General features: G+C 40.4%; 2 protein-coding genes across 2 annotated transcripts; both read right to left on the bottom strand.

Annotated features, from left to right (window-relative positions):
- Nucleotides 1–1,501: 1,501 nt before the first annotated feature.
- Nucleotides 1,502–9,584, bottom strand: csrnp2 (cysteine-serine-rich nuclear protein 2). The gene is made up of 5 exons (XM_044038281.1): nucleotides 8,783–9,584; nucleotides 6,673–6,845; nucleotides 6,294–6,556; nucleotides 5,148–5,444; nucleotides 1,502–4,537 (listed from the first exon to the last, which is right to left on the bottom strand). Exons 2-5 carry the CDS (start codon nucleotides 6,830–6,832, stop codon nucleotides 3,620–3,622), a joined length of 1,638 nt encoding a protein of 545 aa, XP_043894216.1. The 5' UTR covers nucleotides 6,833–6,845; nucleotides 8,783–9,584; the 3' UTR covers nucleotides 1,502–3,619.
- Nucleotides 9,585–10,389: 805 nt separating this feature from the next.
- On the bottom strand, nucleotides 10,390–20,450 carry tfcp2 (transcription factor CP2). The gene is made up of 16 exons (XM_044038284.1): nucleotides 20,123–20,450; nucleotides 19,629–19,830; nucleotides 17,320–17,471; nucleotides 16,532–16,608; nucleotides 16,303–16,408; nucleotides 15,964–16,070; nucleotides 15,484–15,636; nucleotides 15,246–15,356; nucleotides 14,457–14,545; nucleotides 14,267–14,315; nucleotides 13,965–14,058; nucleotides 13,725–13,815; nucleotides 13,521–13,627; nucleotides 12,005–12,147; nucleotides 11,724–11,775; nucleotides 10,390–11,616 (listed from the first exon to the last, which is right to left on the bottom strand). The coding sequence occupies exons 2-16, from the start codon at nucleotides 19,748–19,750 to the stop codon at nucleotides 11,579–11,581; spliced, it is 1,491 nt and encodes a 496-aa protein (XP_043894219.1). The 5' UTR covers nucleotides 19,751–19,830; nucleotides 20,123–20,450; the 3' UTR covers nucleotides 10,390–11,578.
- Between the last annotated feature and the right edge of the window lie 278 nt (nucleotides 20,451–20,728).

Raw genomic sequence — 20,728 nt, 5'->3', positions numbered from 1 at the left:
TACCAGAAAGAATAAAAACATGAAATATGTAACAGTTGAAATAGGGAAAATTTGTAGCCCATTTATGAGAGTACATGTGATTCTACGCACCTTTTTTGTTCATGTATGATAAAGTAGCAGCCGTACAACCAGGCTTTCTAAGGTTGGAGTACAGTTTACACTTAATGAACGGCGGAAAGTAATGAAAGTAATGAATTACATTTACATGCGTTACTGCAATTGAGTTTTTAGTGTACTAAAATGTGTAATTTTACTTTTACATTTGTTTTTTGGAAGTACTGTACCTCGCTATGTTTTAAATCACATCCGTTACTAAGACACTGAAAACTCACCCATTTTGACTGATACTTTACGTGTTGACATCTTTTATTTTGTCAGCACTTTAATGTGCAAAGGTTTGCCTATAATTAAAGAACAATTAATTTGTGTCCCCTTGTCCTTTTTGCACCCCACAAGAAAGAACCCCATTTACTCTGAGTACATTTTAAACAAGCTACTTTACTTGAATACATTGCTTGAATACATTCTACTTTTACTTGTACTTAAGTAAAACATTATCAAAATAGTGGCACTTTTACTTGAGTAGAATACTTCAGTAATATTTCCAACACTGTTACACGGACTAGCGTCGTGAAACCCCAGCACACCTGAGTCTTTGATTAGCTTCTGCTAAGCTAGCTCTATATCCTTCTCAACACAAACACTACAAATGATAATAAAGTACGTTATTCTAAAGCCAAGGAAGGTAAACAACGTATTTTTTAAAATGATTATACACTTAAACAAACATAATAATGGGTGGTATATTCAATTTGTGCCGCTAAATGTGACACCGTGGACGTTTAAAGACAGACCAGTGATAAGAGTAAAAGACACCGTCCTACTTTCACCAGTGGAAAACACTCCAGAGACGACTTTATACTCGGCCGTGTTGTTAATCTTCAGTGATACCAACATTGAGAACCGCGGATAACAAGCAGAGCGCCACATGTCAGTGAGTGTAACAAGTGGAGTGAATGACACGCACATACTGACGAGAACACCAGGCTGTGTTCGGCAATAATGCTCTGGGGTTATGCTGCCATCTAGTGGTGAATAATGTGTTTAGCAAAAAAGGCAACTAGTCATTGTCATGACCTCCAGACACAAAGGAAAAAGGTAACTCATATTCTGCCTCTCTGCTTTGGTGTAAAAACACAGTCTAAGGTCAAATCAATTTTTGATTAATAGTTATTATAATTGCCCAGTCAAATAAACTAAATAATTACCCCCCTTTTTGAAAATATTATTATATTTATATATTATATTACTTTAAATACTTGTATTATGTGCTGTCTGCCTCATGGCTTTAATAAACAGTAATATTTAATATTTAAGATACAAAGAAGATTATACTGTTAATCATATTAATAGTATCATAACATGCTGAGAGGGAATAACCTTTAAATCCTGTATTTGTCAACAAAGTAAATTCAAAAACACAAACCGACAAACATTATCCTTTTGAAATTAGTGTTTTATTTTATTTTGTATAAAAAAAACCTTTGTGTCCACTTTAGGCAACAGTTAGCATGAGAGTGATTCTCACAGCCGTTTAGATTAAGTCAAAACATCTCAGTCTCGTCAGCAGTCACACTGATTCACCTCACTCACACGGACAAACACACAATCACATGGTGTACTAGAGTTAATTTGATGCAGTGGTTCCAGACCCAAGTCTATTAGTGGAACACCGAGGACAAAAAGCGCAACAATGGGCAGCTTGTAATCATCATCATCATCATCATCACTTCAAAATGGTACTATTGCAAAGCAAAAGTCACGCGAGGACAAAAGAGCCACAACAGACCCACAGCCTTGAGACTTTCTTTGTTAAACTCTGATGGATGAGAGCATCTTTTAATTAGGCATGAAACCACTGCTTTGGTGCAACTCTTAAGCAGGTTTATATTAAGACCACTGAATTTAAAAGACATCTCATACACGGCAGCACATCCTGTGTTCGGCAAAAGCAACAAAACAAAGGAGTGTGTTGTGTGTAAGAAGAGTCCACACACACACACACACACACTCACACACGTATCACTCAGACACAACCTTAAAAAGGACATTTACACGATTGCATTTACACACGCAAAGACAGCACACCTCATCCCATAACTGCCACATTAAGGATTTGCAGTGCAGTAGCTATATTGCGTTTCCTACAAGAGGCTCTTCTTCACTTTGCTCCTCAGTATCAGTCAGTGAGAAAGATTTCCTTTAAAACCATTTCTTTTTTTTTTGTTTCCATGATGGCAGAGAGAAATACAATGAAATGTAAATATGTAATCTTTCAGGATTTAACATACATCTGAGCTCACACTCAGATACAAACACACCTTCATCGCTCATATAGGCATACAAATGTGAAGTAGGCACACACACACATACACATACAGATTGAACATAAAATATACAAACTCAGGTTGTTGTCAACCCTTTGGATAAATTAGTAACATCACATAATTTGATCTCATATAACTACCTTCATGAGCACAGGCTGTTGTTTTCTTTGAATCTTTAAATGCTGATTTTCTTCATATTATTATGATATCTAAAGAGTTAACGAGATCATTTATGACTTTAACAAGTGGAAAATCTATTCTGGCATTTCCTCATGACATGACAACAAGCAACATGACATTACAGTATAGCTTTGTGAAGGAAATAACTTCCTTTCTCTCTCTTTAAATGAAAAAAAAAAACATTACCTAATTCACAAAACACACATTTCTCAAAGAAATAATATCATAGGCATTGCAACTACAGATAAACTAGGTTTCTTTTTTTCTTTTTTTTCACCGTTTATATTTTTTGACCAATTAACTGCATTTGCACGAGCAGCCAGCGTCAGTCTGCCGCTCTGTGCTGCTTTACCTTCATGTCTCGATGCAGCAGAGCAACCCACTGTCTTCAGTTCACTATGTGCATACAGTACATACATGTTTCAAAGAAGAACGAAAAAAAAGCAGCGATCTCGGCTCTGTCGTTCACGTCGCAAATGCATATACAGTACACAAATAAACAAGTATTTCCAGGACTATTAGGTCTATTTTTCAGCGGAGGACACTATCAGAGGCCTTCATTTGGCTTGACTACAGCACAAAGACTGCAATGGAACCTAAGCCGGAAAAGTATCTGAGAGTACGCCAGCAATTTGTGTTAGTGTTGATAGCTTTATATACCACCAAACAAAAAGGCTTATGTCAGCATTCACACACTGCGTCTGCTGTGAAAATGAACACAAAGCACTACCGGCTGTACGTGTCATCGACCAATGACTCCCACACACAAGTGTTTTTATGTTTTTTTTCCATTAAGGCCGCGTTTATCACCCCCAACAGAATTACGTACAATGTTGCCTATCACTTCCGGGGAGTGGTCTGTGCTTTCAGTATCTCTTCCCCCCCCACACACACACACCCTCATCATGTATCCTCCACATATCTTAGTGACAGTCACCACAAGAGATTGCAACCTGTAATCATTTGTCATGATAGCAGTAACAAGTGTGAAATGTGTAATTTATTCATCTTTGATGAAGCTATTGTGCAAAATATCTGCAGAGAAGCTGGGATTAAACTTCAGGAGGAAGTCGATCCACTGCAGCCGCGGACTCGCGTTGGCATTGATCTTCAGGGAGACTGTGCTGATGATGCGGCGCCTTCTCCACCACTGCTGCCACACAACCCTCTGAGCTCAGAGACTTGCCCAAACTCTGCCTACTGGGGATTTTTTCAGGCGTGTCACCCTGTGACTCTTCTACTTGTTTCCCCTCCACACACTCGCCTCCTCCTCCTGCGCGTTTCTCTCTCATCTCCTCCTCCGCTCGAGGCAGGGCCTCAAAGGCTGCAGGCTCTATTGGGCTGAGTTGATAGTAGAGCAGAGATGTTGTGTTACTGAGGAGGTCAGATGGGCTCTCCTCCTGGTTGTCAGTGATGCACAACACCGTAGCTCCGGTGGGGAACGGCCCCTGCAGAAGGACCTGCTCCACCCCTGGAACCTCTGCCTGTTCAGAGAGCTCCCCTCCCAAAGCAGCAGGCAGAAGGCAGAGAGGCTGCTCTGCAAGACCTCCGGTGTCTAGCTCCGGCTGCACTGCTTCCCCATTAGCCTCCTCCCTCTCCCTCCTCTCCTGCTCCTCTGCACTCTGCAGGTGTAGCACAGCTGTCTCGTTCTCTCGCTCCAATATGTCCTCCTCTGCCAGCAGATCCTGAACCTCCACGACCGCCTGCACCTCCTCCAGCTCAGAGTCCAGGCCAGCAATGGAGGACAGGTCTGGGGAAGTAGGACAAGTGGAAGTGGGGGAGAATATTGGGTCAGATTCAGCATATGGGTCCCCGGGTCCCTGGATGAGCATCCTCCTCTTCTCCAGGTCCAGTTTCATGATGGTGTGCAAGTAGTGAGTTCTCACACGGAGTGGGTTGAACTCGATACGACCTGCCATGTTGCCACAGCCGTCGCGAGAGCAGCCACACGGGAAAGACATGCGATCCACCTGGGAAAGAAAGCCAATAACAATTTCACTTTCACTGTATTTGATGAGGGACAGGTGGAGTAGTTTGTCTACTTGAACAGTAAAATCAACAAACCCATCTTCATAAGTTACTGACACTAAACTTAGAGATCACACACAGATGAAGCAGTACAAAAACAAGCCAATTATCTGGTAACTGTGTAATTTAACAGGTTCAGACAGAGGTGTCCTTTCTCTTGATGAGTAAAAACAAACAAACACGGCCTGACCAATCATTCTGTTTTTTTCTCTCCATTTACATACAGTTTTTAATGTCATGGATGCACAATGTTGGCCTGGTCACGCAGTGAAATTGTCATTTACAGTTCTACCATTTGTTGTATACAGTATTAGCCTCAGAAATGTTTTCCCATCGATTTAAATCTGCTTTTAATGTATAAATGTTGTTGTTTTAAATTTAAGAAAAAATGTATTAGACATTTTGCACATTAATTACAAATGCCACCGAAACAGCTCAATCGTATTCATTAATTAATCTTTTTTTTATGCTGTGCGCTTTCCCTACCATGAAAAAATCCATAAATCTCAGAATCTCGCTTCTTTTTGCACATTCACTCTGCCAAACCATCACCTGGCATTTAATTCCCGCCTGGCTGCAGCCACAGTGTCGGGGGTCACAATACAGACGGCAGTCACAACCACACTCCTCCCGTGAGAGGCGGATGGCTCTGAGCTCGGCTTTCTCCTGCGCATCAATGCGAGCGATGCCGGAGGCCCGGAGCAGGGCTCGGCGCCGCTTTGTGGGCAGCGGCTGCAAGAAGAAGCAGTCGTCCACCTCCACGCCGTCCACGTCCAGGTCCTCGTCTGACACGTCCTCCAGAGTCAGCAGGTCAGCCTGAGCGCACTCCACTGTGCCGTTCCTTGTCAGCTGTGGTCGAGAGTTATGAGAGTCATTTGGATCATCTGGTTCACAGATAATATTTCAGTATTATTATAATTTTACTCACTTTTATTCCACACTTGCTTTTAATCCTTGTACATTATTGTATGTAAAGGTGTTTTTTTAAATTTGTGTACTTAGTTTTGAGGTGCAGTTCGTACCTTTTGGGGATTTTTGTTGTTTTCAGTGTTATTCAACCTCACTTTGTGAACAGAAATGATGCAACATTATTTATATGCTGCATCCTTCATCCGAAAACAGGCTCTGTCATCCAAAACTAACAGACCTGACTAAGGGAGTGTTTGCACAGGAGTGGGCAGGGACAAGAAGTGTTTGTCCAGTTTGACACATTTTTTTGAGCAATTCTGCAATTTGTTTTTGTGGCCACATCTTTGTGTTTTCAGTCATACTCCATACTTCTTCCTTTACTAGCTGTCTTGACATAACATAATATGAATCACTTCCTGTTCGCAGCATGAAAATGTCACAGGGTAGCACAAAATCATCACAACATCAACACACTGAAAAATTCTGATAAAGTTGTGTAGAGCTAATAGGCTTACTGTAACAGACATTTGTGTATATTTAAAAGCTAAACACTTTTATATTTATGAAGGTGCTATACAAATAAACTGTAATTATGGACTACCTGTGGAGACAAGGGGGACTGATTCACTATTTAATTTGTCTTAATGAGCTATACTATATTCAAACAACAATAGTGCTGGAAGTGCTCAGATCCTTAAATTAAGTTAAAAAAAAACAACCTATCAGGACTACTGTGTATAAATATTCAGAAAAGTATTTCAGAGAATTCAAAACACTCTCTGAATGTACCTTCATCTTGCGCGCGTTGAGTTTCTCCTGGCGCAGATGTTGACGCAGCGTGTGCCTGTGGCTGCTCTCCTGCTCACGAGCAAACTCGCCCAGCGTGTAGTGCCTGATGGAGGAGTGGTGACGTGCCATGCCCAGCGAGCTGCCCCCTTGGCTGGGCACGCTCGTGAAGCCCTGCCGCCGGGGGAAGTAATAAACTGTCACCACATCAAAGCGAACCCGTTTCCCCCCTGGTGACGGCTTGTGCCGTCTGAGGATGGAGGTGGCTGCAACGGGAGAAGAGGAAGACATTTGTAATGCAAAGTGGTGCGTGAGTAATGAGTGTAGTACTTTCTCTAATTGACGCTGGGTATATAATGTGACTGCAGTTGTTGTTGCTCACGGGTAAATGCAGTGCTGGAAGGGGGGTTGAGGCTGTCGCAGCTGTCAGCGCTGTCGCTGCTGGATATGTCATCGTCAGAGTCCTTAGGTGTAGAGAATGGAGAGTTGTTGTCCACCTCTTCATATCGTCGTTTGAGGCTGAGGGACGAACCTGCCTCCATGGAAACTTGGTGTCTGAGGGCAGAGAGTAAATGGCGTGCATGAGAGAGGAAACGAGTGGCAGAGTGGATACTCTGTGTTCTTTTTTCGTCAATCAGAGAAGTGGATCGTTTATATCGACATGCTCTTGGTTAAACTCCTTCCTCAACATCACAACAGTTTGGTCCCGACTTCTTTCATCTGTGCTCCATTTCCATCATTTACCATTGACAGACACACACACATCCTCCATCCTTCCTCACATGAAATCCTTCTTTAAAATCAAGTCTAAAACGTCACCATGGCAACTAGGCAAGCACGGTTCATACACACAGCTATGAGAGAGCAAATCATCCCCATAGCTCCACACTCATTTATTAATTTTCTCTTAGGTTCTGCTATAGAGAGCAGGTGAATGTGAGTGAATGTGAAAGCTGCAGCTGATCACATTTACATTAAATTAGCCGGAGAGGTCACACAAGGTGAACAGACACTGCCAAATGTATATGTGATGATATAAGTTCACACTGCAGTGCATTAAGTTCTATATTAACAAGACGTGAACGTATGAAAATCAGTGATACTTGCTCTTAGTGACAGTGTGTCCATGTCCAAAACTGCACCTTGTGCATATCATATTAGCACTTCCTGCAGGATGACTAAGCTGCTTTTAAATGTAATTACTAGTTCATCATGCAGTTCTTCATCTGTATACAAACGATTATTAACTGAGTGTTGGTTTAAAATGTCACATGCTCCTGACAACAACAACATCAAATTATCATTAAAAGAAATGACACAGCTACAAATGAAACACTATTAATTATGTTTGTTTGTTTTTTAAGTCTACAAACAGAAAATCCTTATTTACACACACAATACAGAGCAGTGCAGTGTGTCCTTACAGGCTATACTGTGAGACATGATGCCATACAGAGACTAAACCCGGAGCTGCTGTGAGGACAGTGAATAATCCAACAACTACTGCAGCTGTGGTGATGTCACTGATGTCAAAGAAAAACTTCCAGCCCAGCCAGGATTGCAAATGTATCATCACTGCAATATTAACATATGCAATATATATTAGTATAATGTATATATATTAAAAAAGAAAAGAAAAAAGAAAGAAGATAATTGGTGAGACAACTGCAATGAAAGGCAGTGCAGCTGGTTTAATCTTACTTCCACAATCAATCAAGGTAGTAAGGGACAATTATTTTCAATAAAAGCATGTTGGAATGGAAATGATGCACATATTCATCTTTCTTCACGGTCTATAAAGGCAACTCACTGTCTGTGTGAGCAGTGAACCAAAGCAGTAACATCATATATTCAGGTATTTGTTCATTTAGTCATATCATTATCACAATATTCAACATAATAGCATATCAAATCATTTTCTGACATCATGCAGCCTAGTTGTGCCACGTCTTGTTGCTCAGATCATGATGCAGGAGAGAAAAAAAGGTGCACTTTTAAGGTTCATAAGGTTGCTATAATATGTTGTGAGCGAGGAGGCCATGACAAACAAAAGTGCAGGACTCGCAGGATCAGTGCAGACACACACTGGTGCAGTTAAAAGCACTGATGTGAACCATTTTTTCAACTGGGACTCATGCAGTTGTATAAATAGAGCAAATAGAGCAGAGGCTGCATTTTGATAAGGGGGGAGAGAAAAAAAAACAGTCACCCTCCAGTTCATTTACAGACCTTTCTTCTTGTTGAACTGTGACAGAATACAGTGTGTTTAAAGAAAACTGTGACTTTGTGGTTTATTTACCCTCAGGGAGAGGTAGTGTCTGAATGAGGTGTGTGTGTCTGCAGCAAACTGACCAGACTGTGTGGGGGGAGGTTGGTTATCAGTCTGACAGGCAAAGCCCTCTCTCTCTCTCCAGTATACCAGCTCCTTTAATTTTTTACTCCTATAACACACACACACACACAATGGCAAACCAGTGAAAACCTCTTCTTACCTGAGGCAGAAACAGGGACCCTTATTCCAACCTCCTCGCAGGTCTCTTCTCTGTCCAATGTCAGCTGCACATCAACCTCTCAGATGTCCAGTCAGATGTTTTTTTATGCTTTTCTTTTCTTTTCCTTTCTTTGTGCAAAACCCCCCACAGCGAGTGTCCAGACCCAAACTGCAGCCGTGGAGCAGAGCTGCTGCTAACCCTCAGTGATTGTCAACCTGCAACACTTGTGTGACACACACACACAGCACATCTGAGTGTATCAGGCTACTTCAGGCTCCATGCTCATTGTTCTGCACAGTGAACACAGCAGACAGGGAGAAGGAGCTGTCTATAAAAGCTGTCGGTTTGATTTAAATGTAGCATGTCTGTCTATTTAAAGGGCAGCCGGCGGAGAGAGAAAGAAAGAAAAGAAAGAAGGGGTGTCATAAGAGAAGCTGCGGTTTACTCCTCGACATTCTTAGTGCAAAAAAAAAATAATGAATGTAAATAATCTTATCTTTCTGGTGTAAGACCTGAAGAAATCCGCTGACATCTGTGTCCGTTTATCCGTTTTTTTTCCCTCCCTCTCTCTCTCTCTCTTTCTTTCTCTGTGTGTGTCTCAGTGTCTCTCCCTCTCTCACCGGGGCGGCTTCGCTTCGCTCGGCTGGGATAAATAACACTTTATGTCGTCTTCTCAAAGTGTGAAGCGAAAATTTAGCGGCTTGGTTAAAATGTTGCTAACGCTGTGGAGAGAAGACGCCTTTCTTCTCCCCCGGCTTCGCCCCGGCCCCGCTTGTTACAGTGTAACAATGGAGGCAGAAATTCTTCCCTGTAGCCGTATATATACTTATTGTGACATCACAGGCATCTCCTGCACCGGAGCATGCTGGGAAATATAGTGCTTTTTTTTGAGGGGGTGGGGCGGCGGGGGCTTCTTTGTTCATATTGAGGAGAAACAGATGTGAGAATTTACACAGTACCACGACACGGATGGTATTATACTGTTATTATTATTACAAACCTTGCAGCTAAAGCTAATTCTCAGTACATGACATGATTACTAAGGTTTTATTAAAACCTTGTTCCCATGGCAACAAATCTAGGACAATCCATGTTGGTAGTCGGCTTCATTTGTCCAACAAAGGAAAAAGCCTTGAATTATGTATAAAGTGAATCCGATTTATCTATCTGCACTAGCTCCTTTTACATTTGAATATACTATTATATTCAATATTCACGTTTTTATATATCATTTCTTGTACTCGTCGAGGTTCACAGAATAAGAAATTCTAGTACCCATGAAAATAAAGTTGAATATTATGGTGGGGGTTGGTACTGTACAGTATGTTAGTTTTTTTGTGTTTTCATTAGGAATAGTACCAAAATAACCATGCCCAAACTGTTCCATTTTTCAACACCCTTCCCTTGGGGTACGGTACGGAGTGGGAATCACAGGGTTTGTGGCATGTTTGGATATTTGAGAGACATATGAGCTACGTAATTCAATTTTTTGTGTGCATAAAATGGGGGGAAAATGATACAAGGTCATTTTAATAATGGAGGCTATAGTTAAAAATATTTTTTTTACTTTTGCAAAGACTGTCTGGAGAGAAACAGATGACAGTTAGTACATGGGTAAGTGTTTTAATAATGATTATGAGATGGGGCTACGATGGACATCTAGAAGACCAAGCTATCAGTTTAATGTAAGCAGTACAATCAATTGAACATAAACTAACTTTATCGACTCACATGCAGCTCTGGTGTGCACAACAACCAGTACATACACATATTGGTATTTAGACGTGGCAACATCCCCAAAAAATAAAAAATAAAAAAGATGAAGAATTGTAAGCAAGTTTAAAAAAATCAACAACAGAGAATTAAAATAATCTGCTGACATAACGTGTGATTCATCATGAAAGCGTCTTAAAACCATGATCTACTTAAAAATGACCAAAAATAGACTAAATAAGTGGATAGGGATATGAAGCACATGGACCAGTGATAGTTTGCTGGTGTGATTATTTACGTAGATAGTGTTTCATCGTGAATCATGATTCAAAGTAACAATCACAGGTGACAGTATGTATGCTACGCTAACTACGATAGGACCTAAAAGTGACAGGGAATCTGGAATACCACGTTTGTTTGTTTTTTTTCAAAAGGACACACGTAGGTTAGGTCTCAGAGGAATTGAAGAAGCATAGCTGTATTCCAGCAGTTTCCTTCTTTGTCCCAACTGCTGATTAAATGCCTCTTTGATACGAGCGTGTCAGCTACACGTTTCTTGCGTACTGGCATTAATGTCGATCCCATACGACAGTCTAGCATGAAGACAGACAGCCACTGACTGCTGCCTGTTCTGTCATTGTAACCGTTTTTCTTTTTCTTGGCTTTTCTTTTTTGGTTGGTGTACTTTTTTTAAAAAAAAAAAGAGAGATGACAAATTCTGAAACACAGAGCTTTGGCACACCAGATGCTCGACAGACACATAGACAGCGATAGCAGCTGTCGCGCCACTAACCCTTTGCATGAGACATAAGCGACAAAGGGAAACGCAACCATTTAAGGGAGAAAATGGCAGGGCGTGAAGGAGAAGGTTACTTCACTGCAGATTAAAGAGTCACTCCCTCAAAAGTAAGACAATAAGGTAGAGTAAGGAGAGATGCTCCAGTCACATGTTCCTCCTAGCAGCCTCAAGACTTTTGGGGTATGCATCACCACATATTCCAAGAACAGTGAGGAGTACAGAATTCTACAGGGGCTGACTGGATCCGGTCTAAAGAAAAGCTACGCAAATCTCCTTCCCAGTATTCATTTCAAGATGATGTGGTAGCCATCATTTGTGTCGTCTGGAAAAGAAAAGATAAAAATAGTAAGAGAAGGTTTTATTAATAAAGCTGCACTGAAAAAGCTCACAGAGAATATATGATAAAATATAGAAATCAATCACGCATACCTTTCATTGTGTCCAGAACAAAACATACTTCATCCTGGAAGTTCTGAATCATCTGTTGAAGAGACAGTGAATTATTTAATATGGAAAAGCATGATATCTCATCTCATTTGCGAGTGTGTGTGTGTGTGTGTGTGTGTGTGTGTAAATAAGGATTTTCTGTTTGTAGACGGACGAACAGAATTAATAGTGTTTCATTTGTAGCTGTGTCATTTCTTTTAGTGAATCTAACTTAAGAAGAGGAAGAGAGCAGAGGATTACGGAACAAAAGCAGAATTCTGTACCTCATCACTGACAATCACATGGATGCCAGTGGGACCCTGTTTAAAGATCTGGTTGATCTGTCTGGATGAGATGTTGAAGAGCTGAGCGATCTTCTCTGTGAGCTCAGCAGCTGTAAGCTCCTCCAGGTAGATGGCATGATATACTGCAACCAAACAGAAATGCAGAAATCAAAAACAAATCCTTTTCTCAGTAAATTCTTCTACTTAATGAGTGAGTACAGCACTGTCATCTTTAGACAATGTTTACTCCTGCAAATAATTGACAACACAAATCAGAGAGAAAGAGATGTAGACATGATTAGCAGCTGTGACCACAGCAGAACAAAGACAGCATTGTCCTCAGATAAACAAAAACTTAACAGTTGGGGGAAACTGATGACAGTCTCATTTCTGTGAAGTAAATATGAAGCTACAGCAGGCAGCTGGTTAGCTTAAAACTTTAGTGTGGAACTTTCGGTGCGTTATTGAGGTTTGATTTTAGCGACCAGAAACGATGTACCATTTTTCTTATGGGGTTTCCTTATATGAAAACCAAGCAGTACTATCAGACCTGAATAAAGCCGTGTTTCCACCAAGTGGAACGGTGTGGTACGGTACGTATTTTTTATGCTTCCATTAGGAATAGTACCAAAATAACTGGGCCCAACTGTTCCATTTTTTGGCACCCTTCCCTTGTGGTACACCAGAGTAAAATAGCAGGTTACAAATGGCGCTAGACCAGCTACTCCCCTCCGGCCAGTTTTTCAACACCTGCAGTCTATTCTCATACAAAGCTTGATTTCTTGTGGGGTCACTAACCAAGCAGGAGGATAACAAGCTATTCGTTGTCCTCCGGTACGACACTACATAGCCTGCTGACGCTGCCAACGATCACAGCGCACACACTAGAGCTGCAACTAACGATTATCTTCATAATCGATTAATCTGTCAATTAGTTTCTCGATTAATCGTTTGGTCTATAAAACGTCAGAAAACCTTAAAAAATGTTGAGTGGCGTTCGTCAAACCTGGAAATGATGATGTTCTCAAATGTCTTGTGTTGTCCACAAACCAAAATGATTCACTTTTAAATGATTTCTTTGTTATCTAGAGCAAAGAAATGAGAGATAGATAGATAGTCATACTCTCTCCTGTTTGCAACAGCCTTGCTTTACAAATGCAATGTTGCCTCAGTCTGTCTTGACATAAAACAAATCACTTCCTGTGTGCAGTGTGGGAATGTCGCTGGGCAACACAAGATCTTAACACCATTATACTGAGAAACACAGAGAGCTGCTGGGAGTCGACAGGCGTAATCAGAACTGTGTGAACTCATTTGACAGTGGCTTGACCCTACATGACATTTGTTTATATTTAAAGGCTACGCACTACAGCGTGGAACAGAGAGGTTCAAACAGCTGAAATGCAAACCATCTTGTCCTGCAGATCCCAGGGCCCCATAAGTAGAGTGTAATTCAAAAAACAAAACTACTTTGCTAAAAAACAAGCATGAACATCAAGTGTAAAGAGGAACTGACTAAAGAAAGTGTTGGTGGCAGCATCTCCGTTTTCATGCTTCTGTTGCTGTTCCCGTGACTGCTGAGACTCCTGGCAAACGTAGATGGTCAGCCTTGGACGTACCACGCTGTAAAGAGCAGGCACACAGAGAAATGAACAACATGTCCATAAAAGTACAAAGACATGCTTGATATCAATTAAAGGTTTTACAAAAGAGGACCCACCGTCCCTTCAGTGCATTGAAGAGTCTTATGCCATCAGCTGGACCACAGATCTGAATGACATCTTCTCTGGTCAGCTTCAACAAATCTGCCCCTGAGACAGAGAAACAACGTTAATTTCACAGGTTTACGTGTGCCGCACCTGCTCCTTGTAAGGGAAGTGTCTTTTTACCAGCTGAAAGAGACACTGCTTGAACATATGTGTATAATTTGCAAGAGTTTTATATTTGGGAGCCATTTTACCTGAGAAGTTGGTGAAGAGCCGACAGAAGGGTGAGAATCGGTTTCTGTGAAGCCACTGTTGTGCGTCCTGTGGTGTTGCTGTGGGTAACAAATTCTGAGAGAAAAAAGCTAAAGTGAATAATTAGATTTTTCTGTGTAATAAAGGAAAAGAATTTCAGTCAAGCTGGCAGCTAATGAATTTTAAATGATCTACTACTTTCATTCACACCACGACACAGGTCAGACTGATTTCATAAATCCACTTGGAAGTGTTACAAAAAATCGGCTTTGAATTTGTGAAAATGAATATGCAGTGGACTTACATCTGCAACCTGAACAACAGGCTCCGGCTGGTGGGTTGGTGATCCGTTTCTGAGGAGAATGAAAAAGTAACCACGTAAAATCCTTGATTCCAATGTGTTAACGGTTTATTTCCACTCGGATGAATTTAAACAATCGTACAACAGGCAGTAATTGTTTACGTAAAGGTAGAAACTGTTTAAATTCCCATACCCCTCTGCAACTGGGAAGTTGTTGTGTGTGCTGTTGAAGCCAGGAGACGGGGAGTTGTTCACATATGTGACCTCAGGCCAGGGAGAACACTGCAAAAGACATTCAGTCATACATTTATGCTGCTGTCACATAAAAGTCTCAGCTTCCCATTTCACATTCAGTGTATCCACACTTTGTGCTTTGGTGTGCCGTTCACATGTGTATTTACTAATGTTACGTTCATGTGTTGGAATTTGAGGTGGAGTGGCTCAGTGGTTAAGACCCTGTGTGCGAAAGACATTATGGCTGATTGTACTCAATTCCATTGTAAGTTGCTTTGGATAAAAGCGTCTGCTAAAAGGCATGTAATATAATGTAATTAACCTGCAACAACTATTATGAATAACAGCTTCATAATTGTATTTTATTCTCACTAAATACTTTCTACAGCTTCTTTTTCTTGCTGTTTTTGGACTATATAACTGCACAGAGAAATAAACATTATTTCGTTTTTCAGCTCATGAACAGACAAAACAAAGAATTCAAAGACATCACTATGGACTCTGGGAAACTGTAGCAAGCGTTTGTTTTCCTTTTTTGTGTTACATTACAGAGACTACACAAATAATCTAAAAAAAAAAAAAAAGAGCTGAAGGTTAACTGACAATAAAAATCATTAGTGCAACTAAATGGAATTGGGGCCAACACCCGTAAACCAACTGCTTTATTTCCTTTTTCTTTTTTTTTAATTGCCCTAGTTTCAATAAGAATATGTTTGTTTTTTATAACATTAGATAACATCACGCTCACCTCTGTCAGGATGGTTGTTTCATAAGATGGCTGGTACTTCTCCTTTTCCTGTGGCGCCCTCTTCTCCATCTTCTCCCTGTCCGTTTTCTGTTTTCTGTCTGCACCTTTAGGCTGAAACAGGTCATGTGACGGTCATGAACATCACTAGCAGAAATTAAAAACAAACAAGTGTTTGCATTTCAGTGTATCATGTTTGTTTTTCCATTCATTTTCTTTCCATCACTCGCAGTTCCCTCACCTTAAAAACTTTGACCTGACAGGAGGCAGAGTGGAGATGCTCCGTGTACTCTCCACTCTCGTTTTCCTTGAAAGTGTCGATCTGGATGCGGAATGGAACTCCCTTTTCTCCGCCGTGCTTGCGCATTGTGAATTCTGTGCTGATGCAGTGAACCTAAAGAAGTAAAGAATCTTATATTTTAATCTAAAGGTGAAATATTTGTGATAACACACACGTGTGTATATATATATACACACACACATATATATATATATGTATATATATATATATATATATATATATATATATATATATATATATATATATATATATATATATATAATATACTGAGTGTGTGAAATAAAAAAAATATATTTGCAAAACGAATTATAGCATGTAGAATTACATTTTTGGACTAAACACTAATATCTCCAAAAGTGCTGTAAATTTCCTGAGATTAGTGAGAGTAGGTCAAGAAAACATTGTGGTCCTTCATGCTACCTGGATAAAAACTGAGGTTCTTTTTGATGGATCCCAAAGGAACTCCACAGTGTTAAGCTGAGTAGGGTTAGCCCGGGGGTCGATTATCCCAATTGACATGGGAATATCTGCAATGGATCAACGCAAAACAGGCCATTATCAAAATAGTTCTGAACGGACACAATATTCCAAATATCACCACTGCTACGTTGTCACAGTTCTGGTTCTTTTCTCTGATATTTTGGATGCTTGTGTGGAAAAGTTATTGTCGTGCAGCCTTGCGTGATAATTAACTGACAAAGAACCAGAACTGTTGGGAACCTATGTGTAGAACAGACTTTTTTTGTGCTTAATGCTCACCAAGGTCAAGGATGCGATCACCAGGCCTGTTCCAGCGCCAGCCTTCCAGCTGCTGATGCTCCGTATACTGAAGTCTTCGGTCATGAAACACCACACGAATAATGCTCTGAAATGCAGAGGATTAAAAACAAAAGGAGGTGAAAAGGCTATTCAAGGATGTTACTACAGGTTTCACATGTGTAAATGCAGCTACTTTGATGTATAATGACATGAAATGGCAGAATCTCACCTTCACCATTTTACCAGTGATTTCTGGAAGCTCCCCAATTTTCCGATTGTCGAGCATTCTAATTTCATAGGACTGTCCTGTAATGAAAAAGTAGACCTCAGTTGCTTACCAGGACAACACAAGCCACAGAACACTCACAGCTGATATCTAACCTTTTCAGTTACCTTTCTCACAACAGTGCAACATTTTTTACACCCTCGCTAGATCATTTCTTTCTTTGACAATTCCTTTGCCCGTGGTAATGACAGCATTACTCTAACTCTACAATACTACATACACTACCAGTCATAACACATCACAATATCTGCAATAGAGGAGAAACTAATGTGTTTTATTGGCCTTCAGCTTTTCACTGTAAACACACATGACAGACTGAACAGTCAGACAACAATATGTCACTATACTGGTGCTTGTTTTTCAAAAACATAACCTTACAGACTATTTTTCAACAGTGATGGGGTCTCTCTGCCTCTATGATAGTTTACAGCCACACAGATAATAACAAATGGGAATTGAATTAACTTTGTGGCTTACAGCTTGTGTTCTTTGACGTGAATAGAATTAGAACTAGTTATTTTTGCACACAGAGAAGAAATAGTGATAGTGGATTCGACATCTGCATTTTTCCTTTTTACACACCAGTAGTGAACACACACACAAGCCAATGGGGAATTGAGTCCCTAGCTCAGGTGCATGCCATCCCTTGACATGTCCCGGGATTTGAACTGGGTTAGAAGCCCAATTACTTTTCCGCTTTACGCAAAGCTGAAAAAGACACCAATGCTAACCTTGGTTGAGGTAGGTGAGTGTTTCGTCATGCAGTTTAACGGCTGGCGAGGTAGCTGCACACAGAACATACTGGAAGGGAAGGATCTTGTTTTCAGTGTCTGGAGGAAGGTTGGACTCCTCCTGCTTGAAGATGGGGAGGGCAAGTACATCACTGGGGAACAGAGACAAAAGAACAAAGCTGTACATTAGCCGCTATACCACATCAATTTTCAATAAATATCTCTGTTAATTTGTCAAATTATTTTGAAACGTATGATTAAAATAAGGGAAAATCTCACGCAACCACCTCCAGCTAACACAGAAGCAGAACGACAGGTTTTTGGCTTTATCAGATTTACGGTTCATTAATCATAAAGCTGGAAATTTAGGCAACATCACTAAATACCAAAGTATCCACTGACTAACTCATTGTTCCTCTCAACGGGAGAATTCCTGGGAACCTGCATAAACTGTGCGGCATGTGCAGCAACATAGATGAGAGTGAATTTAACCAGCAAGAAAATAACAAATGACACAAAGTAGATACTGATTTCTAGCACAGAAAATTGCCTGTCAAAATCCACACAGATTTGACATAACTGTCTTTCCAAAAAGACTGTGTCGATACAGCATACTGTAAATAGCTCGACTGAAACTTTAGACATTTCAGACATTTACACTCAATAATTTAGGGCTTAGCTGCATTGTGACATAGATAGTTTCTCCCATTAGATTCCATTAAGTGTAAAAATGAATGTGGTACATGTACAGTAAATATCAGTACCGGCTATGTACATGAAGTATACTGATGTACTAGTGTGAAGAGAATTTATCTGTACATAATGCATTCTGATCAGGCCAAAATGCCTCCAGGAGAGAAACACAGCTAATTAATAGTTGATTTGAATTGCACTGGTCACGCCTGTCAGATCTAGATTATTAAATGTTATAAACATTTCCTCTTTTTTCCATGTACAAATACATATTCAAATGGAAATGGATAAACAAAAATATGTATCTACCTTGTTGATCAGATCTGTGACCAGAATTTCAAAAAAAATAAAAAATCCTTCATCCTAATTTGATACTAATAAATACATTATCTTAATCTTCTGGCTCAAGCTACCAAGACACGAGCTCGTCATGTGTTTGTGACCAGTGGTCAACTCAATTATTCAACATAATTAAATGATTCAGACAATTAATCAAATTCTCAATCTGTTTTTTGAAACACTGGAACATATGTGTATGTGTTCGAATAACTAGACTGTTTATTTTTAGTTCTGTTGTCGTTATTATTACCCATTAACGAGCCTGTGTGTCACAATAAAGTGAACTGAACTGACAAAACACTAACATAATATTGGTTGTATCACCCGTATCAAATTTGTATGTATATAAATGTCAACAGGGAGCACTAAAGATGAGCACACACTGCTGATATTTATACATAAACATCAGCATCTAATTGGGTACTTGAGGTATAGTCATAAATTGGACAAGATATTTTCTCCAGCAAAAACAACATTTTGCTTGAAATATAGGAGAACTGGCCTCAAACTATCTGTTCAAAAAACATATGAAAAACTGGTTCATCAATATTTTTTATTTATATTTATACATTTGCCCTGTCCAACATTACTCTGCCATCTTGTTGTCTCAATATAAGGATAGATGTTTGAATATTTTTAACTAACTGTTGGTACTTTTGAGCATTGCTGTTGTATTGTGTCTGCTAATTGCAGGTGTCACCAGTCCTTCATTGTCATTGTCATATATCGTCTATACGATAATACTTTGTCAGAACTCAGAACACGCCTGAAATGTGTCTTGCATAACAGCAGCTTTGTTTTCTTTGAAGAGAAACCCCAGACACAAACACACACACATTACAAGATGAAAAGAAGATGGCGATCAAGGCTCCTCAAAGTTCCATATTCAGTTGAAAGATTGACTGGTGTACATTTTTCAGTCTAACCTTATTTAATTGTGGAAACTTGCACCTCAGGCCAGGTGATAATAGCTTGTATTCAGGGTTCATGGAATGGTTATGGTCAGAGCCAGTCTCAACATGTAGGATGATTCATAACGTTTTTCAAGTGGTTGCCCTTCTGCTTCTACTCTTGGAGCAGATTGTTTTGATTTCACAACATGTGGTATCATGACTGCTATTTCATCTTGCTGTTTTATTTTCTGTCCATGGGACTGCAGGTGAAAAATAGTAACTCTGGTGCATCTGCATAGATGCTTATTCGTGTACACTGTACCTGCCAAATAAACAAATTTTCAGTTAAAATTGAGCCGTTCACCACACTGTTCGACACTGTACCTCATGCTGTATGCCCCGGCACCGAGCTCCTGGCCGATGCCGGACAGACTGGCATCGAAGTCCTGAGCCAGTCCGGACTCTATCACTTCATCCGTGAGAGGCAACTTGAGAGCCCACGCCATGGTGATGGCTGCGTGGAGATGATGTGGAGTGCAGATCTGATTCAAACTTGAGTCAAGTTTTACACCCGTGTCACCACGACCTTTTATGGACAGAGAAATAAGAAGTTAAATGTAGTGGAATTTGGCTCCATCTGTCAACACAGTCAAAACTTCCCAATGTAAGTAACATTCGCGCGCGCGTGTGTGCGTGCGTGCGTGTATGTGTGTGACACACTGAACAATGCGGAGCACTTCAGGTCAGCAGTAAGTTGACTCGTACACGTTTTATGTAACCGCAACCCTGCCGAGATCCACACAACTTGTGGCAAGCTACGATATTTGTTACACACCACTCGGTTTATTTGTTTTTATTTAATATTTAACAGCGCTTACCTTCAAGTGAAAAGGCGCAGCTACTTGCTGACTCTGCGACAGTTTCGTGCCATCATGTCGCGCTGCTTCTTCCCAGCACTAAAATAAACATGTCGCGCTAACCACTTAGCTCTAACGACGGAGCCAGTGCCAACGCACTTCGCCAGAGGGATGCTAACTCCTCTTACACTATGATAACGAGGGGCTCACGGGACACATTATCATTGTTATTCATACACAGAAAAGCATCTAAGTGAAACCAGGTTCACGAACACATGTGATATTGCGTTCCGCTTTTGTTTGTTTATCTAGCACCTTCAGTAAAACGGGTAACAGTAATTTCCGGTTTCTCTTCTTCGTGTAGTCATTTTTGTAATACTGGCAACGAACAATGCGGTTCATTACTGCCACCCACTGCTCAAGACCGGTAATACAACAGGTAAAGGGGCATGTTCTCCCAGTTTTTCTTTGGTAAATAACGGAATATTTTAGAGGCTTTGACTTTTAGGCCTTACAGGATACATTCACTGTGTTGGTGTGTTGTTGGTCAATATTTGGGAAAATAATAAAACTGCCACTACATTGATTGATCAAATATTTATAAATCACACAATCAAGAACATCAGG

This window comes from Solea senegalensis, linkage group LG11 (genome assembly GCF_019176455.1).
Source record: "Solea senegalensis isolate Sse05_10M linkage group LG11, IFAPA_SoseM_1, whole genome shotgun sequence".
NCBI lineage: Eukaryota > Metazoa > Chordata > Actinopteri > Pleuronectiformes > Soleidae > Solea > Solea senegalensis.
Note: the sequence above shows the minus strand (reverse complement) of the source record. Positions and strands in the feature narration are given on the sequence as shown.